At 43.3% G+C, this 27,106-nt stretch overlaps 1 protein-coding gene and 1 non-coding gene across 2 annotated transcripts in view; both read left to right on the top strand.

The window, feature by feature from the left end:
- The first annotated feature begins 1,997 nt into the window (after window positions 1-1,997).
- On the top strand, window positions 1,998-2,069 carry TRNAP-UGG (transfer RNA proline (anticodon UGG)). The gene has a single exon. It is a non-coding gene; the product is annotated as a tRNA-Pro (tRNA).
- A 20,242-nt stretch (window positions 2,070-22,311) lies between these two features.
- Window positions 22,312-27,106, top strand: part of LOC136876467 (uncharacterized) — a 484,774-nt gene continuing 479,979 nt past the window's right edge. The window contains exon 1 of the mRNA XM_068228446.1: window positions 22,312-22,361. Within this exon, the coding sequence (XP_068084547.1) occupies window positions 22,335-22,361 (27 nt within the window). The 5' untranslated portion in view covers window positions 22,312-22,334. The remainder of the gene's footprint in view (window positions 22,362-27,106) is intronic.

Genomic DNA, 27,106 nt, shown 5'->3' with positions numbered 1-27,106 from the left:
AAAGATTACCTCTTTCTTTTTAACTCCTAACTGACGACACGAACCGGTTAACAGGACACGAATTATAATTTTAGAACGGCATTTTACAGAAACTGTCCGCCTCTATGATGTAGTAGTTAGTGTGATTAGCTGCCACCCCCGAAGGCCCGGGTTCGATTCCCAGCTCTGCCACGAAATTTGAAAAGTAGTACGAGGGTCAGAACGGGGTCCAATCAGCCTCGGGAGGTCAACTGAGGAGAGGGGATTCGATTCCCATCTCAGCCATCCTCGAAGTGGTTTCCCACTTCTCCGGGCAAATGCCGGACTTAAGACCACGGCCGCTTCCTTCCCGCTTCTTTGTCTCTCCCTACCAATCTCCCATTCCTCCACAATGCCCCCGTTCAGCATCGCAGGTGAAGCCGCCTGGCAAAGGTACTGGTCCTCCTCCCCGGTTGTATCCGCGACCCAGTGTTTCACGCTCCAAGACACTGCCCTTGAGGCGGAAAAGGTGGGATCCCTCACTGAGTGGAATTTAAACGGATTAAGAAAGAAAGAAAGAAAGAAAGAAAGAAAGAAAGAAAGAAAGAAAGAAAGAAAGAAAGAGCCAACACTTCACAGGAAATGTGATACGAATATTCCGAATAATATCCAGTTCATTTCCTTGTTTCTTTCGAGAAAAAGTCTCAATACTGCGTACCGTTGTGTAGAACGGGGTCCACTCAGCCTTGGGAGGTCAACTGAGTAGAGTAGGGTTCCATTCCTACCAGCCATCCTGGAAGTGGTTCTCCGTGGTTTCCCACTTTTCCTCCAGGCAAATGCCGGGATGGTACCTAACTTAAGGCTACGGCCGCTTCCTTCCCTCTTCCTTGTCTATCTCCTCCAATCTTCCCATCCCCCCTGCAAGGCCCCTGTTCAGCTTAGCAGGTGAGGCCACCTGGACGAGGTACTGGTCATCCTCCCCAGTTGTATCCCTCGACCCAGAGTTGAAGCTCCAGGACACTGCCATAGAGGTGGTAGAGGTGGGATCCCTCGCTGAGTCCGAGGGAAAAACCGACCCTGGAAGTTAAACAGATAAATAAGAAGAAGAAGAAGAAGAAGAAGATTTCCACTTCCGGAGGTGCACATGGCCGTGAGGTTCACTCAGCCTACACCAAAAAACCAGTTAGCATAGAGCTAACCACTCTACCCCACCAAGTGCCGAGGTTACGAATAGTGGAAGCCTTTACCTTCCATATCTCCAAGGGCCTTCATGGCTTGTACGGAGATGACTTTGCATTTTTATTAGTATAGTTAAGTGACGTTCGCCTCTGTGGTGTAGTGGTTACTGTGATTAGCTGCCACCCTCAGAGACCCGGGTTCGATTCCCGACTCTGCCACGAAATTTGAAAAGTGGTACGAGGGCTGGAACGGGGTCCAGTCAGCCTTGGGAGGTCAACTGAATATAGAGGGTTTCGATTCCCTCCTCAGCCATCCTGGAAGTGGTGTTCTGTGGTTTCCCACTTCTCCTCCAGGCAAATCCCGGGATGGTACCTAACATAATGCCACGGCCGCTTCCTTCCCTCTTTCTTGTCTCTCCATTCCAAACTCCCCATCCCCCCACAAGGCCCCTATTCAGCATAGTAGGTGAGGCCGCCTGGGCGAGGTACTGGTCATGCTCCCCAGATGCGTCCCTTGACCCAGAGTCTGAAGCTCCATGACACTGCCCTTGAGGCGGCAGTGGTGGGATCCCTCACTGAGTCCGATGGAAAAACCGATCCTGGTGGGTAAACAGATTACGAATGAACGAACGAACGAATGAACGAACGAACAATAGTTAACTGACATATCGTAGTTGGTTGAGCGCTTCGTGCTGAAGAAAGTGGGAGCGAATTCCGGCGCATATGTTAAGAGCAGTTGCTACTATCAAAGCTATTTGTCTTCAGCGACACCAAGGCACTCGGCGAGACAGTTCCTCGACACATCGACGAGCTGGAAGAAGTACTACAGTACACTTGACTTATTCCGCTCTGTAAGTGAGTGGCCCGTTGGTCTAGGGGTATGATTCCTGCTTTGGGTGCAGGAGGTCCCGGGTTCAAATCCCGGACGGGCCCGATATTTTCGCAAAACACACACACAAATTCAAGAATGATTGTTTCGTTCTGCAAACTACAAAATCCTTGCTTTTCCATTCCAGACGCGTTCATTGGTTCAGATTATGGGAAACTATTAAATGCACGTTGTCCGCCACTGTGGTGTAGTGGTTAGTGTGATTCCCGGCCCTGCCACGAAATTTGAAAAGTGTTACGAGGGCTGGAACGAGGTCCATTCAGCCTTGGGAGGTCAACTGAATAGAGGGTTCGATTCCCACCTCAGCCATCCTCGAAGTGGCTTTCCGTAGTTCCCCGCTTCTCCTCCAGGCAAATGTCAGGATGGTACCTCCTCCCTCTTCCTTGTCTATGCCTTCCGATCTTCCCATCTCCCCACAAGGCACCTGTTGAGCATATCAGGTGAAGCTGCCTAGGCGAGGTACTGGTCCTTCTCCCCAGTTGTATCCTCGATCCATAGTCTCACGCTCCAGGATACTGCCCTTGAGGCAGAGTCCGAGGGGAAAACCAACCCTGGAGGGTAAATGGATTACGAAAATAAGAAAGAAAGCAGTGTACGTTCGGTCCCAGTCCTTGCTGAGTAGTCGGCGTATTTGTCATTGGTTCAGAGAGCCCCGGGTTCGATTCTCGTCCAGGCCCGGGGTTTTAGCTACGTCTGGTTAATTCCTCTTACTGGGGGACTGAGGGTTTGGGTTCGCCTTAATATATATTTACAGTCAATAGAGAGCACAGAAACATGTAATAAGGAATACATCCCTGCGCATAAGCTTAGCGGGAATAAAGGTATCGGACTTGAGGCGCCGACCCGAGGTAAGTAACTGAAAAAAAGTGACGAAAAAGAAGTTCACAGGACTGCTTTAAAAAATTTATCTTGTTTGCTGATATGTTACCTTTTTTACACTTTGCTTTAGGTCGCACCGATACAGATAGGTCTTATGGCAACGATGGGATAAGAAAGGCCTCGGAGTGGGAAGAAAGCAGCCGTGGCCTTATTTAAGGAACAGCCTCAGCATTTGCCTAATGTGAAAAAGGGAAACCACGGAAAACCATCTTCAGAACTGCTAAAAGTGGGATTCGAACCCACTATCTCCTGGATGCAAGCTCACTGCTGCGCGTCCTAAACCGTACGGCCAACTCGCCCAGTAAAATGAACTGGCGTATGGCTTTTAGGCCGGCCCCGTGGTGTAGGGATAGCGTGCCTGCCTCTCGCCTTAAGGCCCCGGGTTCGAATCCCGGCCAGGTCAGGGATTTTTCTCTCGATCTGTGGGATGGTTCGAGGTCCACTCAGCCTACGTGATTAAAATTGAGGAGCTATCTGACGGTGAGACGGCGGCCCCGGTCTCGAAAGCACAAACAACGGATGAGAGGATGCGTCGTGCTGACCACATGACCCCTCGTGTTCTGCAGGCCTTCGGGCTGAGCAGCGGTCGCTGGGCAAACCAAGGCCCTTTCAAGGGCGTTAAGTGTCGTGAGGTTTGTCCGAGGACAAGTTCGGCTCGCCAGATGCAGGTCTTTTGATTTGACGGCCGTAGGCAACCACCCGCGTCGTGATGAGGATGAAATTATGATGAAGACGATACATACACCCAGGCCCTGTATCAGCGGAATTAACTAATTATCTTTAAAATTCCCAACCGTACCGGGAATCGAAACCGGGACAACAGTGACCAAATGTCAGCACGCTAACCATTTAGCCATGGACACTCGCCCGGTGATATTTTACTACGGGAATGGGTTTCGAAGCCAGATCACACGAACTCTTAAAGTCTGATGGAAAAACAAAGAAGATCTGTAAAATCAATCACATTTGCCCTGTAAGCATCCACAGTGACAGCCTTCAAAAACAGGTAGGATTGCCTTAAAATCATCATCATCATCTGTTTACCCTCCAGGTTCGGTTTTTCCCTCGGACTCAGTGAGGGATCCCACCTTTACCGCCTCAAGAGCTTCAGACTCTTGGTCGGGGGATACAACTGGGGAGAATGACCAGTACCTCGCCCAGGCGGCCTCACCTGCTATGGGAAGATTGGAAGGGATAGGCAAGGAAGAGGGAAGGAAGCGGCCGTGGCCGTAAGTTAGGAACCATCCCGGCATTCCCCTGGAGGAGAAGTGGGAAACCACGGAAAACCACTTCCAGGATGGCTGAGGTGGGAATCGAACCCACCTCTACTCAGTTGACCTCCCGAGGCTGAGTGGACCCCGTTCCAGCCCTCGTACCACTTTTCAAATTTCGTGGCAGAGCCGGGAATCGAACCCGGGCCTCCGGGGGTGGCAGCTAATCACGCTAACCACTACACCACAGAGGCGGACTTGTCTTAAAATCCGTTTTAAAAATGTCTACAATATTCGGCATTACCCGACAACGAGAAGAGTAGTGAATAGCATGTTCAACATTACCTCTTATGTAAAATACCATGTTCAATCTTATGTAAACAGCATGTTATTTTATTAACGCATAACTTACAAATTTGTGAGTAGTATGTTGTAAGTAAGAACTATTATATTTTCTTTCTTAATCCGTTTCTTCCGCAGGGTTGGTTTTCCCCCGGACTCAGCGAGGGATCCCACCTCTACCGCCTCAAGGGCAGTCTCCTGGAGCGTAAGACTTTGGTGGACACAACTAGGAAGGAGGACCAGTACCTTGTATGTTGAAGAGGGGGCTTGTGGGGGGATGGGAAGATCCCAGCATTTTTCTGGAGTAGAAGTGGGAAACCACGAAAAACTAATTCGAGGATGGCTGAGGTGGGAATCGAACCCTTTCTCCTCTACTCATTTGACGACCCGAGGCTGAGTTGACCCCGTTCCAGCCCTTGTATCACTTTTCAAATTTCGCGGCAGAGCTGGGAATCGAACCCGGGCCTCCGAGGGGTGGCAGCTAATCACATTAACCACTACATCACAGAGGCGGACAAGAACTATTACATACCGCTCTAAAATGCATTTTTAACACCTGACAAACTGTAGTTATTTTCACAAAAAATCGCGAAAGTTTGCTTCCGCTTTCCTTTCCTAAAGGGGCCGATGACCCACCTGTTAGGGCCCTTTAAACAACAAACATCATCATCTTTTCCTAAGAACTGTAGCCGTTGTAAGTCCAGTCTGAAATGAATATACGTTTTAAACACACACATATTCGGTATACAGGGTTATTCAACGAAGTTGTCCACCTCAAATATTTTGCCATACGCTGAAAATATATATTCTGTTTCGAAATTCCTTAACTGTATTAAGGTTCACATAAAACATTATCCATTTCTTCTCCATCACAATCGTAACTACAGAGACACCGGTAACAAGTTCGTATTATTATTTTGTTGTTACACTGTACTAATTGCAGCCAATAGAACAACTAAGAATCGACTGACAAGTTCAGTGATGTGCTTATTTTGCAAATCCGACGAGTACTTTTGAAAACATTAAAGGTTTCCATGCGTTGGCACAGTGTTGCCACGTCTCCCAAGTTTCAGGAGATCTCCTGATGTTTTGCAACTCACCAGAAAATACGAAAAGACAAAAAAAAAAAATCCCGATATTTCTTCCAATCCAGAGTTAAGGAAAATGAATAATAGTGATTAAAGTACTGTACCCGCTCAAAGCCTGAGTCCCAACCAGCATTTATCTCAGGGAGTGTTACGGTCCGAATCTATTGCAACTAATACACAATAAAACAATATTTTGAGATGTAAGATCTCAAACTAAATGTAAGGGCGCCATCCAATCAGTACTACAGGGTTGAACGGGACACTCTAATCTTTAACTTTAAGGCTCATCATAAAACACACAAATTATATATCTATTCAGATCAAAGGGAAATTATGAAGGCTCCATCCTAGGGATGGGGACGGATATTTAAACGGTCACCAGAGAAACAAGGAAATGCCATTTGGTCCTTGTTTCAATGACGGTGAAATCCTGACATTCACCTCCCCGCGGTAGAGAGGGGACACAATTTGTACGCTTGATGAATAACTATATCTACAGGAAAAGTGGGGAGAAAGTGGAGAAGAAGAAGAAGAAGAAGAGGAAGAAGAAGAGGAAGAAGAAGAAGCATAGAGTGGCCAGAGAGTACGGGTGGGTAAAACTGTATATTTTAATCATAACTTCACATGACTATTGAAAATCCACAGCCTGTTTCCAGTGATTCGACCACTTCAGGACTGGAATGAATGAAGCACCCATCTAGCGGCGAGGATACGAATTGTGCCGGCTGCCGAAGCCTGTCACACTTCTCTGGAGCGATGATTAAAGAATGACGGATGAAAGGAAATGATATTGGAGAGTGTTGCTGGAATGAAATATGACAGGGAAAACTGGAGTACAGGAGAAAAACCTGTCCCGTCTCCGCTTTGTCCAGCACAAATCTCACATGGAATGACCGGGATTTTAACCACGGAACCCAGCGGTAAGGGGCTGGCGCACTGCCGCCTGAGCCACGGAGGCTTTCACATGACTATTACATCCTTTAATTTAGTTGTATTATAACACTTCAGTGCTCGAGAAGCTACCGAAATCTTCATTAAAACTCCCGAATTTTTTATATACAATCTACCGACGTTTTATTTGTAGACCTGGCAACATTGCGTTGACATTAAACAGAAAGTGATTCGCCACGCACTGTGATGTTGCGTGACTCACGCCTTGATAAACACACATACCTCGCCCGCCCTTATCTCGAGCGGGCCTCGATAAACAACTGCATGATGTAGGCCTACAGCATTTCAGAGGTACAGAACTTTTGTTTTGTTGACGTTGAATCGGAAAGAGATGAAATAACACAGTGTAAATGTAGTAATGCAAGTGCTTTATTGTCCTTTTGATGAGTAAACAGTATATGAGTCCGCCTCTGTGGTGTAGTGGCTAGTGTGATTAGCTGCCATCCCCGGAGGCCCGGTTTCGATTCCCGGCTCTGCCACGAAATTTGAAAAGTGGTACGAGGGCTGGAACGGGATCCACTCAGCCTCGGGAGGTCAACTGAGTAGATGTGGGTTCGATTCCCACCTCAGCCATCCTGGAAGTGATTTTCCGTGGTTTCCCACTTCTCCTCCAGGGGAATGCCGGGATGGTACCTAACTTAAGGCCACGGCCGCTTCCTTCAATCTTCCTTGTCTATCCCTTCCGAACTTCCCATCCCCCCGCAAGGCCCCTGTTCAGCATAGCAGGTGAGGCCACCTGGGTGAGGTGCTGGCCATCCGAGGGAAAAACCAATCCTGGAGGGTAAACAGATTAAGAAAGAAGAAGAAAAACAGTATATGAAATTAAATCAACAACTTCAAAATCCAATGAATGACGTGGTCATTGGACAGAATGGATGCAAAAATTAAACGTTATTGTTAGGCTCTTTCGTCCTCCTTAAAGCCAACATGTAGGATCGGTAGTCGAGTAGTCCGACTCGTTGGCTGTATGGTCAGCGGACTGGCCTTCGGTTCAGAGGGTCCGGGATTCGATTCCCGGCCGGATCGGGGATTTTAACCTTCATTACCAATTCCAGTGGCTCGGAGGCGGGTGTTTGCTGTCCCCAACACCCCTGCAACTCACACCCCACATATAACACTATCCTCCACCACAATAACACGCAGTTACCTACACATGGCAGATGCCGCCCACCCTCATCGGAGGGTCTGCCTTACAAGTGCTGCACCCGGCTTGAAAAAGCCACACGAAATTATTATTATTATTATTATAGTTGTCGAGTAGAGAATAGCATACACATCTGTTTAGACAGTATAGTTCAGGTATTTTTTATTCTTAGGAGCATTGTTTAATTCTTCCCAATTTCAACCACTTCCATCGCTCAAGGAAATGTACAGTCGCTCAAAAAGTGGTTGAGGTATTGTGTCTGTCAACAAAGCGTGAGTCACTCAGCAAGTCCTTTTCATCAGAGCAAGTGGCGCATGGCTTTCTGCGTAATGGCTTCACATATGAAATCCTCTAATATCTCCGAAATGACTGCTCAGATTTGCAAAATAAGCACATCACTGAACTTATCACTCGATTTTTAGTTGTTCTTTTGGATGAAATTAGTAAATTTAAGTAAAGCTAAGTTTGTACCAGTTTCTCGGTAATTGCGTACGTAATGGAGACAAATTGGACAGTGTTTTATGAGCCCTTTAATGAAATGGCATATGGCTTTTAGTGCCGGAATTGTCCGAGGACAAATTCGGCTCGCCAGGTGCAGGTCTTTTGAATTGAAGCCCGTAGGCGATCTACGCGTCGCGATGAGGATGAAGACGACACATACACCCAGCCTCCGTGCCAGCGGAATTAACCAATTATGGTTAAAATTCCCGACACCGTCGGGAATCGAACCCAGGACCCCTGTGACCAAAGGCCAGCACGCTAACCATTTAGCCATGGAGCCGGACAGTCTCTTAATGCAATGTACGAATATGAAATCGGAATGTCTATATCTGTAACGAATCAGAATATATTTGAGGTGGACAACTTAGCGGAATAACCCTATGTATATACGTCAAAGTCCGCCTCTGTAGTGTAGTGATTAGTGTAATTAGCTACCACTCTCGGAGAACTGGATTCGATTCCCGGCCATGCCACAAATTTTGAAAAGAGGTGGGGTTTGATTCCCATCTCAGCCATTCTCGAGGAAGTTTTTCGTGGTTTCTCACTTCTTCTCCAGGCAAATGCCGGGATGTCACCTAGCTTAAGACCGCGGCAGCTTCCTTCCCTCTTCCTTGTCTATCCCTTCCAAACTCCCCATTCTCCCGCAAGGCCCCTGTTCAGCATTGCAGGTGAGGCCACCCAGGCGAGGTGCTGTTCTTCCTCACAAGTTGTATCCAACCTGACCCGAAGTCTCAAGGTCCAGGACACTGCCCTTGAGGCGGTAGAGGTGGGATTCCTTGTTAAATCCGAAGTAAAAACCAAACCTGGAGAGTAAACGTATTAAGAAAAAACTCAAAAAATGTTTGGAGTAGGTATTAAGGATTCAGTGCAATAATAAAGTCATAGAATGTTGTTTATTGTATCACAGATACACAACCCGGAAATGTAACTTTTACAAACTCAATTCTTCCCATTTCTAAAGCAATTAAACAGTAAAAATGAAAAGAGTTACAATTTGTGTATTTCTCTTTTTAAGTGAAGGTTTCCCATTCTTCACTCTGTCTTAGTACATGTACGACCTCCTCTAGCATTGCTCAGATCTCTGACACCCTGTGGCATGCTTGCGATCAGTTCATTGACGTCTTCTTGAGAAGGACGGTGTCGTTTTATCTGGACAATCCTAATGAAGTCTGAGAATGTTTGTGGAGATTGTGGACGATCAAAAACAGCTGCTTTAAACCTGTCCGATGCATGCTCAACGCAGTTCATGTCCTGTGAATTAGCTGGCCAATTCATACGGTTTATATACGCCTCTCTCATGAAGTTCTTCACTGAGACACCTCGATGAGGATGAGAATTGTCGTCGATGAAAACCAATTCAGCACCATATATATCACTAAAAGGTTGCATAAATGGTCGAAGAATTTCACCGATATAGCGTTGGACACATAACGTCCCTTGAATTGATACCAATGGTGTACGACGGCCATGCATACTCCCGGACCAAAACATTACACCATCACCGCAGAATACATGCACATCTTGAATATACTGAAACTTTACACCACGTCCATAACGTCTCCACACCTTACGTAGTCGCCTGTCTAGCCTAAGTGATATATGTGTTTATCTGAAAATATGACATTACGCTATTCATCCAACCCCCAATTAAGACGTTGGACTGGCCACCTTCTCCTATCAACACCATGACGATTCTATTGTGGAAAACATCGAATCGGTCAAAATAAATTTAACTGGGCACTACGTAGCCGATTCCATATTTGTTTGTGCAGATACATGGACCTCAGCTGAGACATTCAGTTGCTTACCACTCAGTTTGTCGATCATTCCTCCAACTCCAACATCTTCATCTGCAGAATCGTCATCGGATACGATGTTGGGCTCCGGAAGTTCTATAATTGAAGATTTGACACGAAAAAGGATGTAAGTGCCAAATATGTCAAAAATGGACAACAATCTATGTGGGGAGCCTCCATGGCTCAGACGGCAGCGCGTCGGCCTCTCGCCGCGGGATACCGTGGTTGAAATCCCGGTCACTCCATGTGAGATTTGTGCTGGACAAAGAGGAGGCGGGACAAGTTTTTCTCTGGGTACTCCGGTTTTTACCTGTCATCTTTCATTCCAGCAACGCTCTCCATTCTCATTTCATGGCATCTATCAGTCATTAATAAATCAGTTTGGGAGTGGCGACCCCATCGTACTAATAGTCCATATAAGATTCATTTATTACATCCCTGACCCGGTCAATGACTGGAGATCGTAATTGCTGTCTTGATATGAAATTTTTCCATGCGTCGCCCTGGTATCTTTTTGGAAAGTTTCGTTTAGGATTTATATTACTTCTTAATGTATCAAGTGAACTTTTGTGGATTTTTGATTGTGACATTGATTGATATTTTATGAACTTTTGTATTTTAGAATTATTGTTGTGTTTAATTAATTCTTTAGTTCCTAAAGTTTTAGATTTTTTCGGGTGGGAGTTTGTCCTTGTTGCAGGCCATATTGTCTGCAAATTAGATTATCCTTTCAGAAAAATAATAAAAATAACTTAAGTGATGGTTGTATGTATTTATCAATCGCGCAATAGATACGATGTACACGATTCCAACTGTCATTGGGACTATCACCAATCAGCCTAGTGAACCCGAAAACAAATCCTCACACATTGGAGGAACTGAAAGAAAACCTTACGAATGAAATCAGGAACATTACCGTGGCAGAACTCACTCGCGTCAGTCAAAATGTGGTTACTAGACACAATGCCTGTATCACCCAGCAAGGACGACACTTCGGGCATCTTTCATGTAAGATTGTATACACGCTTAAAGCAGGGCGACGGCGTGCGACATAAGTTCGGCTGAGGCAACTGTCCTAGCGCAGTGTGCAAACACCGTGCGTTCTGTCTTGGTTTATATGAGAGGCCCTGTACTGTGCAGAAACTTGGACGCTGAATGCCAACTTGACTAGTTGTATTCAGCAGGATTTTGAAATGTGGTGTTGGAGGGGCCTGCTTAATATTATATTCCTTGACGAGATCGAGTCACAAATGCGGAGGTACTCAGTCGAGTTGGTGAAGGAAAAACACTGCTCGGGAAACTTCGTAAGAGACGACTCACCTGAACTGGGTACACGCAGCCACACGAAGGCTTACTACAAGACATAATGGAAGGAAGACTGGAGGGAAAGAAAAAAGAGAAAAGCAACGGAGCACTTTTATTGACCAACTGTAGCAAGAAGTGGGGGTTCGCTCTTTTCGGTATTTAAAAGATACGGCCCACTGCCGTGAGAACTGGAGAGCTGTTATTTATTTATTTATTTATTTATTTATTTATTTATTTATTTATTTATTTATTTATTTATTTTTGCTAGTTGCTTTACGTGGCACCGACACAGATAGGTCTTATGGCGACGATGGGTGAGGAAAGGCCTAGGAATGGGAAGGAGGCGGCCTTGGCCTTAGTTAAGGAACAGCCCCAGCATTTGCCTGGTGTGAAAATGGGAAACCACGGAAAACCATCTTCAGGGCTGCCGACAGTTGGGTTCGAACCCACTATCTCCCGGATGCGAGCTCACAGCTGTGCGCTCCTAACCGCACTGCCAACTCGCCCGGTAGAGCTGTTATTAGGGGAGCTTACCAGCCACATGGCTGATACACTAAAAATAAATGAATGAATAACATTCTGATAAGATTCAAGAAAGTCTAGTTGACATTAAAAGTGTTTGCGCAAGCATCTGACGATAAGCTGTTTGTGCTAGGGCATATTTGATAACCTATGAGTTTCTACTGCGTCGAGGCTAAGACATTCACATGCCGGGACTTCACCGATATCAGATACACACCAAGCGTAAAGATCAATGTTACCACCCATAGCGGGCAAATAATCCTCGCTTGCACAGCGCTCTTTATGTTTCCTAACACAAAGAATGATTCACTGAAGTCCCCGAATGCAGACACGGCATTGTCATAAAAGTTCCATATCTAGCTTGTCAACATTTTGTCAAGAAAAGGGTGCATATTTAGAACGAGTTTAAATTACTGTTTATCTCATCGTTCCAATCCGGCAAAAGAATATCAGGAACTTTAACCAATCAAGAGCTATCTTTTCTTCCTTTCTTAATCCGTTTTCTGTCCAGGGTTGGCTGCTCCCTCGGACTCAGCGAGAATCCCCACCTCTACAGCCTCAAGGGCAGTGTCCTGGAGCTTCAGACTCTGGGTCAGGGGATACAACTGGGGAGGATGACCAGTGCCTCGCCCAGGCGGCCTCACCTGCTATGCTGAACAGGGGCCTTGAGGGGAGATTGGAAGGGATGGACAAGGAAGAGGGAAGGAAGCGGCCGTGGCCTTAAGTTAAGCACCATCCCGGCATTTGCCTGGAGGAGAAGTGGGAAACCACGGAAAGCCACTTCCAGGATGGCTGAGGTAGGAATCGAACCCTCTACTCAGTTGACCCTCCGAGGCTGAGTGGACCCCGTTCCAGCCCTCGTACCACTTTTCAAATTTCGTGCCAGAGCCAGGAATCGAACCCGGGACTCCACCACACCACAGAGACGGGCACAGCACCCGCCATTGTTAACGCAAGAGAAGTGCGATTACATCAACTGAAAATGAATCCTGCTAATATATTAGGTGTAGGTGTGGATAACGCTCCCGGTAACAGGGGTTGAGCAATGGTGTAGGCCTATATGAACTTATGAAAAAAAAAGCGTTTAATATTCCATGTTTGAAAATTATAAGGTGCTCGTGTCATTCCATACAGTCGGGCTGAGTGTCTCGGACGGTTGAGGCGCAGGCCTTCTGACCCCAACTTGGGGCAGGTTGATCCTTACTCAGTCCGGTGGTATTTGAAGGTGCTCAAAATACGTGAGCCTCGTGGTGTCCATTTATTGGCTCGTAAAAGTACTCCAGCGGGACTAAATTTCAGCATCTCTGCGTCTTCGAAAACCGTAAAAATAGTTAGTGGGACGTAAAGCCAATAACATTATTATCATCGTTATTATTATTATTATTATTGTTATTATTATTATTATTATTATTATTATTATTATTATTATTATTATTATTATTATTATTATTATTATTATTATTATTATTATATAATTCGCTGGGGCCATCAAGGACCACGTTAAGTCTGTTTGTATTTGACATTGAACTTGGCCTTCTTTAGAGCCCAAATTTCCCTCATTCTTTGTGAGTCGGCCTGCTTACGCTCCTCTGTCCAAGGGGGCACCGTGTCTTCTCTTCGGTTGCTCGTCTCGGTTTAGCCCGTTCGTCAATATTTTCTTGCGGAAAAGATCTCTGTTAAGGGCGTCTTCAGCCGAGATATGTAGCATTTGCAGGTCTTCTTTGGTATTTCTAAACCAGGGAATTGTGGTTTTGGGGTTTGAATCAAAAAAGTGAAAGATATCCTTAGTTAACTTTCTTCCGTCCATTCTTTTCAGATGACCGTAAAATCGTGCCCGTCTTTTTCTGATTGTGTCGGTAATTTTCTCTATTTTGCTGTAGACTTCCTTGTTGGATCTCTTTTGATGGATTCCATTTCTGTACTTTGATCCCAAGATTCCTCTCACAATTTTGCGTTCTCTTTTCTCCAGTTCTTCAAGGAGTCTTTTGTTGGCATTTAGAGACAGGGTTTCGGCTGCATATAGAACTACTGGCTTCAGAACTGTTCCATAGTGACGTATCTTGGTGTTTTGGGAAAGGCATTTTTTGTTGTAGATTGTGCGGGATGTTTGGTAGGCTATTTCCAGTTTGCGTACTCGCTCCTGAAGTGCTTCTTTGTCCAGTCCATTTTTCATGATGATCTCGCCCAGATATTTGAATTTGTCTACTCGGGTGATGTCCCCGTATTTTGTATGGAGTTTTGGTGGAGCCTCTTTGATGTTAGTCATTACTTCCGTTTTCTCAAACGATATCTGCAAACCAGTTTGTTCGGCAATTTCCTTTAAAATTTCAACGTGAGCTCTAGCGGTTTCTATGTCGTTTGAGAGAACAGCAATATCATCGGCAGATACTAAGCAGTCTGTTGCGATCCCCTTGGATTTGGTTCCTATTCTCAATGGACTGTAGTTGGTTTTCTGTAATCTCACCCGCCAGGTTCTGATGATCTTTTCAAGAACACAGTTGAAGAGCATCGGGATAGCCCATCACCTTGTCGGACTCCTGTTTTTATGTCAAAGGAATGCGAGAGACATCCGTAGAACTTCACCTTGGATTTTTTATCGGTCAGGGTGGCTCTAATTAATGCCAGCAATTTCAAATCAACTCCAGATTCATTTAAGATGTTTAGCAGGACGTCCCGGTCAATGGAGTCGTACGCTTTCTTAAAGTCCACAAAGACAGACACATACTGCTTGGACCTTAGTGTACAATATCTGATGATCGTTTTGAGATTTTGGATCTGTTCAGCTGTTGAGCGACCTTTTCTGATCCCTCCTTGGTATTCACCTATTTGATGTTCGACTTGTGCTTCCAAACGCTCCAGGATGGCAAGTGATAGAATTTTGTAAGTCGCGGGTAGCAAAGATATTCCTCTGTAGTTGTTCATATTCTTCATGCTGCCTTTTTTGTGTAATGGATGGATCAAAGCTATTTTCCAATCTTCGGGTAGGGTCTCCTTGTTCCAAATTTCTTCTATTTGCTTTTGCAAGATATCAAGTGATTCCTCTGGGGCATATTTCCATAGTTCTGCTACTACTGAGTCTCTCCCCCGGCGATTTGTTATTTTTGAGACGGGCAATGTGGCGCTTGATTTCATCTCTGTCGGGCGGTCTAGAATCTGGGTACCTGAGTAAGGGTTCCTTGGTCTCAATAGCGCTTTGCGGTTTAGAGCAATTAAGTAAATTCTTGGAGTAATCTGCCAGAATGCTGCAATTTTCTTCACTTGACGTCGCCAGTGTGCCGTCCTTTCGCTCAAAGCATAGAGATGGTGGTTTATAGCCAGTGAGTTTGCGTTTGAAGGCTCTGTAGTACTCTCTGCTTTCATTCTTCCTAAGGTTTTGTTCTATCTTTTCATTGAGAGATTTTTCGTATTTACGTTTCTCAGTTCTGAACACCCTAGCTGCTTGGGTACGTTGGGTTTTGTAGGTTTCCCAATCATTTTCCGATTTCGTAGAGTAGTACTGTTTCCACGCATTGAGTCTTTCTTGGAGGACTGATTCGCAGGTACTATTCCACCAGGCATGCTTTTTGCTTGTCTTGATTTCTGCAACGTCCTTGGCGGCCTCAACAAGGAGACTTTTGGCGTTGTTAAAGTCACAGTCATTTGGTCTAGCCTTCTCCTGGAACTCCTCGACCCTTTGCCGAAGTTTATCATTGTCGAAGCGTGTGATCTGTTTGGTTGTCTTCCTTGTGTTTGCGGGAATTGGTTTGAATTTCATAAGAGACATAATTATCTGAGGCCACATTGATGCCTTTCTTTACCTTGACATTCATAATCTCAGGGCTGTTTCTCCTGGAGATTGCAACATGATCAATTTGTAACTCTCCGAGAGCTTGGACGGGAGAACGCCAATTCATTTGCTTTCTGGGTAGATGGCGAAAGTGGGTCGACATGACCTGCAGGTTGTGATTTTCGCAAATGGACACCAGTCTTTTGCCGTTGGGATTGGTTCTTTTGTGAGCAGGGTAATTTCCTATAACTTTCTTGTACTTCTGTTCACGACCTAGTTGGGCATTGAAGTCACCCAAAAGAAGCTTGACATGGTGTTTGGGGATTTTGTTTAATTTTTCATCCAGTCGGTCCCAGAAATTATCAACTTCGTCTGGATCAGATTTGTTCTTATCGTTTGTAGGAGCATGTGCGTTAACTGGGGCGTAGGTTTTGTTCGCGCATTTAATTGTGAGTATAGACAATCTGTCATTCACAGGTTCGAAATTTGCAACTGATTTAAGGATCTTGGTTCCAACAGCAAAAGCGGTTCCAAGCATCACAGCTCCATTGAGGATTCCTCTTTGCGCTTTGCTCTTGAAAAATCGGTAGCCTTCGGATTCAAAAATTTCTTCATCTGGGTACCTTGTTTCCTGTAGGGCCATTATGTATATCTGATTTTTGTGAAGAGCTTTGGTGAGGGTTTTCAGCTTGCCAGTTTGTGTAAGTGAATTTATGTTGAAAGTTGCTAGAAAGGTTTTAGATTTTGGCCTGAGTTTTTGACTCTTCGGGGTACACCGAGACGCTCCGACTCGTCTCTTGCATGATGTCTAGTCTCCCCCAGAATCCGAATGAGACTCGTGCGCCGTGGCGTTCACGACGAGGGATTTATCCGAAGATTTACCCCCTGGGGTATGTTTCTTGAAATGTTGTGCCATCATGCTTTTTGACTTGACTTTGCTTTGGACGGGTACCCATCCTTTTACAACTAGAGTTGTTAGCTTTAGAGGTTGCCTCAAGATGTTTTCTGGCTTCTGGTCATTTACCAGTCTTCGCCGTAACCCTGGCAAGGGACCAGTTTTTTTTTCACGGTGGTATTTTATTTCCCTACTACCCTCTGACTCTGCTGGCGGCAGAGCCAGCGAGCTTCCCCAATTCCAATGGGACGCGCCCGATGGAGGTAACCGATAAATCCCCACACGGGTATTATTATTATTATTATTATTATTATTATTATTATTATTATTATTATTATTACGCATGCGAATAAGCCCCTTAGGACTACGCTAAGTTTGCTACCTAGAGGCGTGCACTTTCCTTGTCATATGCCTATATTTGAAGCTATTGGTATCAAAAGGGGCAAACTCCACTTTTCCTTGGAAATGAGTTACTGATACTGTTGTATTGTATTAATAGTTCTATAAAACTATGTTGCTTGTCTTTTTCAAAAAGAACAAAATCACATCGTGTCAGAGCACGAAAGTACAGTGTGACTTTCAAACAGAAGAATCTCCACCATCTGTTGGTATCAAAAGGGACAATCTCCAGAACTACCAATCAGCTCTTTCTGTTCACGCCATGTGAGTGCTGCCATATTGGTTCAAATGAGTTATAAATTGAGACTGTCTTGCTTATGCATGTTTATTTTTCGGTTTTAGAGTTATACTGGAGGTAATTTCGGTGTTTTGGAAGTATATGAACGTGCACGAACATATTATATTGCCACAACAAACTGTAGCTTTCCTCAGTGTATTCTGTGATTGACATGTTACCGCGAAACGTGACACCTGTGTCACCCACAAAAGCGATCATAGGAAATGGAAATCAGTTGTTGCAAAAAAAAGTGGCAATAACATTCAGTCAGTACATATTTTTTTACCACGTAGAAATTCAATTGTGAAATGGACTTATATACTCTTGTATAGTCAATATCCACATGAACTGATCATAACCTTAGGGCACTTTATTATAACAGCTATCCTTAGTTTACAGACTTCTCTTCCTTCTTTTTACTGACTATCTAATGTTAATTTTTAAATTTGATTGTACCCTATATGAATGTATTGGTAATGAGATTGTTTGCAAATCTAAACTGCTGTGTTTCGTGCTGGTGGTATTCCCTTGTTCAGTGTAGGTAATATTACTCATCACTTTTGTAACTCTTAAAGAAATGTATAGTACATTATAGTGACATTCTTGACCTTTCAATCTAGTGTAAAGAAAAATAGTGTAGGTATTACATTTCTGTAAGTTATTAGCAAAGAAAGCAATCTCCTTACATGTTGGTATCAAAAAGAGCAATATCCACGAAAATCTGAAAGTTAGTATCTAAAGGGACAATCTCCGAAATACAATTTAAAATACTTAATTAACCATTAATTATATGGTAGGTTTTCTTTGATTACTCGCTCACAGCCCGTCTGTTGTGTATATAAGACAAAAATCACTCCCACTGTAAAGCGCAGGAAGGTGGAGATTGCTCCTCTTGATACCAATAGCCTCATTTCTAACTTATTTTACTGTGGGCTTCCTTTCTGTCTTCAGACCAGATTGTTCCCGTCTTCTTCTTTGGTCTTTCCTCTTGGTCAAACCGAGCTCGATAGCTGCAGTCGCTTAAGTGCGGCCAGTATCCAGTAATCGGGAGATAGTGGGTTCGAGCCCCACTGTCGGCAGCCCTGAAGATGGTTTTCCGTGGTTTCCCATTTTCACACCAGGCAAATGCCGGGGCTGTACCTTAATTAAGGCCACGGCCGCTTCCTTCCACTTCCTAGGCCTTTCCTATCCCATCGTCGCCATAAGACATATCTGTGTCGGTGCGACGTAAAGCAAATAGCAAAGCCTCTTGGTCAACTTGCGATCTGTGAATTTTGGATCTGAAGATTACCCTTTTGGGGACATCTGCTGGTGTAATTCCTGCCTGTTTCAAATCGGTTTTGATTTCACCAATACATTTCATTGTGTCTGTTGTGGATTTACTCCTGTTTTCATAGAATTCGATTATTTGTTTGGTAAATCTGTCTAGATGCATCTTTTAATATGCTCATAGAATCTTAGCCTGCGTTTTCTAATGTCGCTGTGAATATTTGTGTATCGTTTGATTTCCTCTCTGTCTCTAAGTTGATGTTGTCCGTCGGTGAGTTTTGGGCCTATTATTATTATTATTATTATTATTATTATTATTATTATTATTATTATTATTATTATTATTTCTATACAGCTGGCTGTTTCTCAAGCTACGGACGACATTTTGCCACCTAATGTTGACTTCACCGTCCGTGAAAGTTATCTGTGATTTGCTCTCTAACAAAAGACAAGTCATTTACAATAAAATTTACAATGGAATAAATTGTGAAGAACCTCTCAAACTTCTAAATGTTTGTGAAACAAAATGTCGTCCCAAGGTAACTAGAATACTATGTTAACCATTGAATCTACTATTCGGCGAACTGTTTAACAGTGGGATGAGCTCAAACTACACTTCTGAATAATAAGAAAAGATGAAAAATGTCGTACTGCAGATATGTTATTCCAAATCTATTCCGATTCATCAAAGAGGCTGTTTATGAATTACGTAAAAAGTATTCTGTAATAGGTTCAAAAGGAAATAAATTAAATTGTTTGAATCTCAAAAATACAAACCCCACTCGTTTACTTGATGATCTCATTAATATTATACAGTTCATAGGATGGAAAATCCTAAAGCCATCTGCTAGATTTGGCATGTTTTCTCCATCAATTGGAACTGATAGTTATGTGGACCCAAATCTCTGGTTTACGAGTTTGCAAAACTGGCGGTAACTTTAGCATCAATAGAGCAGGTAGAAGTGGTTAGGGGCCGCTGTATTAACTTCATAAAAAAGCTAATTACAGAATGTTATAAGTCCGTCTCTGTGGTGTAGTGGTTAGTGTGATTAGATGCCACCCCTGGAAGCCCGGGGTCGATTCCCGGTTCTGCCACGAAATTTGAAAAGTGATACGAGGGCTGGAACAGGGTCCACTTAGTCGCGGGAGGTCAAATGAGTAGAGTTGGGTTCGATTCCCTCCTTAGCCATTCTCGAAGTGGTTTTCCGTGGTTTCCTACTTCTCCTCCAGGCGAATGCCGGGATTGTACCTAACTTAAGGCCACGCCACTTCCTTCCCTCTCCCTTGACTATCCCTTCCAATCTTCCCATTCCCTCACAAGGCCCCTGTTCAACATGGCAGGTGAGGCAGCCTAGGCGAGGTACTGGTCCTCCTCCTCAGTTTTGTCCACCGACCAAAAGTCTCATGTTCCAGGACACTGTCCTTAAGGCGGCAGAGGTGGGATCCCTCGCTGAGTTCGAGAGAAAAACAACCCTGGAATGAAATGAAATGGCGTATGGCTTTTAGTGGCGGGAGTGTCCGAGGACATGTTCAGCTCGCCAGGTGCAGATCTTTCGATTTGACTCCCGTAGGTGACCTGTGCGTCGTGATGAGGATGAAATGATGATGAAGACGTCACATACACCCAGCCTCCGTGCCAGCGAAATTAACCAATGATGGTTAAAATTCCCGACCCTGCCGGGAATCGAACCCGGGACCCCTGTGACCATTTAGCCATGGAGCCGGACTGTAAATTGATTTTTTTGTAAATGGATTAAAAAAGAAAGGAAAGAAATAAGACAGAATAAAATAGGCTACCGACCAAATTTCAGATCCTAGGAGAAATGGCTCTCCTTTCTGTTAACAACTGTCCGAATGCTGTAAAAAAGCCAATTTTTGAGTTAGCGGAAGGTATGTGATGTAGTGCCTCGGATTTACTGTAGGTAACATAGAGAATCAGTAGTGCAATTTGATTTCAAGGAAATAGAGCCAGGTTTCAAATCCTACAGATTTTTGGGTAAAGGTGTCACAATATAGTGATTCGGTAGGATAAAATCCATTCAAGGAAGTGACTACTTTTGCTATGCAAATTCTGGCTCTGCCGCATTCAAATGTCAAAGTACAAAGGCTTTTTAGTCAACTTGGTATTGTGAAGTCTAAACTGAGAAACAGAATGGAAGCTGAAACTGCGGCATCCATCTTACACACCAGGAATGTGCTGAAGTGCCTAGGAAGAACCCGCCATTCCTACGAAATTCCAGAGGCGGTGGTCAGGAAGATCGGCATTAAACAGAGGTGTATACAGGGAGCGACTAAGGTGGCTTTATCCCCCACCCTCTCCTTCTTTCATTTAAAAGTTTACAAAGTTGTTTTTGTTTAATGAAATTATACCTAACAATTTTGTTCCTGCATTAAATACGTAGGCTGTGTCACTCAAGTTCGCTAGGGATGAACAGTAGAATACTGACTATAGGATAGTAAATATTGAACTCGAACTCGTCCTAGCAGTGGCCAGAGGACTGAAAGCAATGGGCTGCATGTTGGCAGCGACCGCCGAATCTAGGGCTTCACAAGTTACTACGAGCTTGGGGATGCGGTGCATTAACATTCACATTCTTACTTCATAAATAATACTTCAAATGTTAGCTGACAGAATACTATTTTCTGTGCAATGAATAGCAAACGTACATTTTCTAGTGTTTCAGTTTCAACATTCTTTGAAAAGAAAAAAATATGAAGCAGTGGCGTTGACATGTTGAAATGAAATGGCGTATGGCTTTTAGTGCCGGGAGTGTCCGAGGACATGTTCGGCTCGCCAGATGCAGGTCTTTTGATTTGACTCCCGTAGGCGACCTGCGTGTCGTGATGAGGATGAAATGATGATGAAGACAACACATACACCCAGCCCCCGTGCCAGCGAAATTAACCAATTAACGTTAAAATTCCCGACCCTGCCGGGAATCGAACCCTGGACCCCTGAGACCAAAGGCCAGCACGCTAACCATTTAGCCATGGAGCTGGACGTTGACGTGATTACTGCTATTAACAAAGTGGCTCCCTTTAGAAGGGCTTATTCCCAGTAATTTTTCTAAGTTTTTGGCGGACGAAACTATTAAAGGATCAGAGAGGTAAGATGCAGATTGCACAGCAACAAATGCTGAATTAAGAGCGAAAATATCACTATCGAGAGATAATTGGACAACGTCTCATCCAGAAGAAAATAGAAGGCCAAAAAGTTGCATATATTAGCTCTATATAAAGGAGATTTACTTCCCAATATTTGACTGTTGCTACGAATGTTTGCCAGCCTGCCAGTGACAACAACCCCTACAGAAAGAAATTTCTCGTCCCTACGTAAGCGCTAAAAACTTACTTACAAGTACAACGGGAGGGAAACAGTTTGCATATTTATTACTGGTCAAATGTTGATAGACCTGAACTGCTAATACATAACTGTACATGGTAAAGTTGATGTGCCAGTAATACTTTAAATATTATGTACTGGAATTTTGTGGTGAAATAAATATCAAATTACCTTAACCAGCATTCAATATATTATAACAATTTCCTTAAAATAAACTTGAAAAATTAAATCACTACGGAAGTAAAGATTCCCAGTTATTCGTTGTTTTTGTTTTGTGGTACTTTTTCAAGTTAGCCCCTCCCTTCAGGGAATCCTGGATCCGCCTTCGGCACTAAAGATGCTTACTCAACAGCTCAGCAGCCCTCCAAATCACAGTCCACATCGTTTGCTGAAGAAGAAATATTTTTTCCTGAGGTATATCCATTTTAGGTAAGTTTCATGGTAATTTCGTGTTAGCAACTTTTCGTAACGACTTTAGAAAATATGTGGATATATTTGCAGACTTCCATCAAGGAATTCAGTGATATTTTAGGATGTAGTGTTGGCAACAGTGCTAGGGTTATCGTTGAGATAGGAGCAGACCATCCAAAGGAGAAGCAATTCCTTAGTTGTGATTCAGCAATGGGAGGAGAGGGAGGTGATGTTCAAGTAAGTAGAAATCATTCTATTAAACTAGCTGATGTGTATCTGCCAACAACGAAGCTAGACCTTAATTTTTGGGCGGGTTAACCAAAAAGTTAACGTGGAAGATTTTAAATTCAAAAGTTTTCATTCTTTCCAGAACAAATCTATAATTATACTCCTAGCCCTAAATAATCAACTGTTTTGATCTAACCACTTCGTCAAACACCTTTATTAGGCCTATATTTACAACTGGCTGTTACCCGCGGCTTCGCTCGCGTGAATTACGTAATTTGATAAAAGTAATCGTTCCTCGGTACTGCACTAAGATATATATGAAAATTATTAAAGTATAAAAACTCACCGAAGAAATGAGTTGCATTTACCCCAGTACCTCTTCGTAAACCACATTTGTGGTATTGCCTTTTGGGGCTAAGATGACCAGGCTACTGGCAGAGCTAACTCTGAAACATGCGACATAGAACTGTCCACGTGAGAAACAGTCCTCTCTCAAGTCGAAAACAAAAAATATCGTCCCCCCTGTGGCAAACTAACGTATGTGCAAATTGTCACAAAATTAGGAGAGCTGAAAGAAATTTTGATTACCCATCAAATCAATTTTTGTATTTAATGATTGGCTTTATATGTTGCCGGTCCCGTGGTGTAGGGATAGCGTGCCTTCCTCTTACCCGGAGGCCCTGGGTTCTATCCTGGCCAGGTCAGGGATTTTTACCTGAACGTGAGGGATGGTTCGAGGTCCACTCAGCCTACGTGATTAGAATTGAGATGATCTCTGATGAGATAGCGACCCCGGTCTAGAAATCCAAGAATAAAGGCCGAGAGGATTCGTCGTGCTGACCACATGACACCTCGTAATCTGCAGGCCTTCGGGCTCAGCAGCGATCGCTTGGTAGGCTAAGGCCATTTAAGGGCTGTAGTGTCATAGGGTTTGGTTTGTTTGGTGTTATATGCTAGACATAGAGAATGAACTGCAAATGTGAGATTTTGTCAGAGGGTAGATATTATATAAATAATAAAATCTGGACCAAAACTTTAGAACTAAAGGTTCCCTAGTTCGTCACTTTCGCTAGTTTGCCATAGCGGGGACGATAGTTACTTTTATTTTTAAAGGAGACTCCAAATACCAATTTCCACGCCTGTAACATCTTCAGTTTTTGACCTATAAGTATCCCCATAAAAAAAAGTCCATTTATAGTTCTCCTTCACACCAAGTGGATTTTCCAAAAACAAAAGAAATATGTGCTTCTTTATTTTTAAAGGAGATGCCAATTACCAATTCTTAACGTTTTTAACATCTTCGGTTTTTTTAGATTTAACTATCCTCATAAAAATAATTCAACTCATTTTTCACTTCTTTTCTCCCAACGTTACGTGTTTTTTCCAAAAGCAAAATATACCAGTTTTTTAGTGTTAAACGAGTTTCCAAATACCAGTAACATCTTCAGTTTTGAGGTATAATCATTTTTCATTTCTCCCCCCAACCCCACCCGGTCTCTCTCTAAGTGGATTTTCCATAAACAAAAAAGTGCGTTCATTTATTTTTAAAGGAGATTACAAATATCATTATCCCCCTCTCCCAAATGGATTTTTAAAGGAGATTCCAAATACCAATTCAGTACCTTTTTCATTCCTTTTCATCCCCTTAAGTGGATTTTACTTTTCATCCCCTTAAGTGGATTTTACAAAAAACAACAATTTTCACGTCTGTACTACGTTAAGTTTGTGAGACTGTAGATATACTCATTTTAAGAAATCGCATACTTTTTCAGTTGTAGAATTTTTTAAAACAAAGAAATATCTATTTCTTTACTTTTAAAGGGGATTCCAAATACCAATTTTCACGTCTGTAACGTCTTCAGTTGTTGAGATACCCGGGTGTCTCAGTGAGTGGCTCAGACAGTTGAGGCGCTGACCTTCTGACCCCAACTTGGCAGTTTCGATCCTGGCTCAGGCCGGTGGTATTTGAAGGTGCTCAAATACGTCAGCCTCGTGTCGGTAGATTTACTGGCACGTAAAAGAACTCCTGCGGGACTAAATTTCGCCACCTTGGCGTCCTCGAAAACCGTAAAAGTACTCAGTGGGACGTAAAGCAAATAACTGTTTTTTTGCTAATTGCTTTACGTCACACCGTCACAGATAGGTCTTATGGCGACGATGGGATAGGAAAGGCTAAGGAATGGGAAAGAAGCGGCCGTGGCCTTAATTAAAGTCCAGTCCCAGCATTTGCCTGGTATGAAAATGGGAAACCACGGAAAACCATCTTCAGGGCTGCCAACAGTGGGGTTCGAACCCACTATCTCCCGGATGCAAGCTCACAGCTGCGCGCTCCTAACCGCACGGCCATCTCGCCCGGTCCGCACGGCCATCTCGCCCGGTTTTATTATTATTTACAATTAAAAAATACTCATAAAAGGAATTCAACTCCTCTTCACTTCTCCCTCCTCATGTTCAATTCCTTGTTTTTGGTGGGTTTATTTTTTTATTTTTTTCCTGCAATTTGCTTTACGTCGCACCGACACAAATAGGTCTTACGGCGACGATGGGAGAGGAAAGGGCTAGGAGTGGGAAGGAAGCGTCCGTGGACTTAATTTAGGTAGAGCCCCAGCATTTGCTTGGTGTGAAAATGGGAAACCACGGGAAACCATCTTCAGCGTTGCCACCAGTGGTGTTCGAACACACTATCTCCCGATTACTGGATACTGGCCGCACTTAGGCGACTGCAGCTACCGAGCTCGATCCTCATGTTCAAAGGATATTCCAAATATCAATTTTCACGTCTGTAACATCTTCAGTTTCCAGATATAGGCCTAAGAATTATCATCTAAAAAAATTCAAAACGTTTCTCGGTCCTTTTCATCCCTCTTTAGTGAATTTTCCAAAAACAAAAAAGTACGTGTTTCTATGTATATTTTAAAGGAGATTCCAAATACCAATGTTTACGTCTGTAACATGTTAAGTTTTTGATAATATAGATGGATACTCATTTTAAGAATTCACCTGCTTTTCCAATCTCCCCACCCCCCCCACCCCCTTCAAGTGGATTTTTTGAAAACAGGAAATATGTATTCTTTTATATTTAAATAAGATTCCAAATACCAGTTTTCACGTCTGCCCTTTTTGAGTCATTTTCACACCCTCTCCCCAAGTGGATTTTCTGAAAACAAAAAAATAAATATTTCTTCATTTTCAAAGAAGATTCCGAATATCAACTTTCACTACTGTTTACTTTTTGAGATACCTCATTTTAAACATTCGCCCATTTTTCACTTCTTTTCAACCCCCTTAGGTGGATTTTCCAAAAACAAAAGTACGCGTTTCTTTATTTTTAAAGGAGACTTCATGTACCGATTTTGACCTTAAAGGGGATTCCAAATACCAATTTTCACGTCTATAAACTTTTCAGTTTATATATATTCTAGCTGATGTACCCGTGCTTCGCTACGGGATTCTCAGAAAGACTGACTTTGTGGTTTTCCTAACCTGAAATCAACATAAGTCATTACAAAAACGTAAGTATGAATGTAGCGATTAAAAGCAATGCTATCATATAAAATACTCGATCAAATGGAAAGCCGCACGTTTTATCACTTTTAACGAACAGTGCTGCGGTTAGACTGCGGTGCCAATCTAATAGTCCAAATTTCCAGAGCTGGGATAACCAGGCCGCAGATTGCCATGAACACTCATCTGCCATTATTCTGCTAAATATGCACACTGTTCATTCCAATCAGTGCCTCAGAGTAGGGATTGAATAGTCCGAACGCTATGATGATCCAGTGTGTTACGTACCAGTAGTATCAGAAAATTTATAAACCAGAGGAATGGCATGCTAAAGAAGAAAGTTATCTAACTTCCCAGCTACTTTCCATCAATATTCAGGCAGGCTGTTACACTCTGTACGACTGGGCGAGTTGACCGTGTGGTTAGCGGTGCGCAGCTGTGAGCTTGCATCCGAGAGATAGTGGATTCGAACCCCATTGTCGGCAGCGCTGAAGATGGTATTCCGTGGTTTCCCACTTTCACACCAGTCAAATGTTGGGCCTGTACCTTAATTAAGGCCTAAGGCACTCCTAGCCCTTTCCTATCCCATCGTCGCCATAAACCTATCTATGTCAGTGCGACGTAAATCAAATAAAAAAAATACTCTGTACGCAGCAGTAATCCGATCTACCGAAGATGAGGGACAACGAAAGACACAAAGCACATTACGACAAACAATGGTCAATGTAATGTTATTGTTGATCAATGTTATGAGCTTTCTGTATTGTAGGCCTTCACATTTAGTTTTCTTTCGACTCTGTGATTTGTAAAATATTGTATACCATAAACTGCAGTTTCTTATTCTCCGACTTTACATACCGATTTTCATTAAATACTGTTTACCCATTTTCTCGTTACTCATCCAAATTCATGAATGTCTTTGTGATCATAGCCAGTATGGTAACAATGTATAAGACATGAATAATAGGAAATTTAATACTATATAACCCTAGTTATGTAGCATTCATCGATTACACCTCTAATAAGAAATATTTGAGAATTGCGTTTTTGGCCTTCCCCTAAACTACCATTTCACTCAGCGTGAATAAAATAATTTACAGCCTACACTATAGCGAATTATTTCCTGACTTTGCATACCGATTTTCATCAAGATAGGACTACTAATAACAACAATATTTGAGAATTATATTTTAGGCCTTCCCCTAAACTACCATTTTTCTCAGCGTGAATACAATTATTGATAGCCTAGA

The sequence above is a fragment of the Anabrus simplex genome, chromosome 6 (genome assembly GCF_040414725.1).
Source record: "Anabrus simplex isolate iqAnaSimp1 chromosome 6, ASM4041472v1, whole genome shotgun sequence".
Taxonomy (NCBI): domain Eukaryota; kingdom Metazoa; phylum Arthropoda; class Insecta; order Orthoptera; family Tettigoniidae; genus Anabrus; species Anabrus simplex.
Note: the sequence above shows the minus strand (reverse complement) of the source record. Positions and strands in the feature narration are given on the sequence as shown.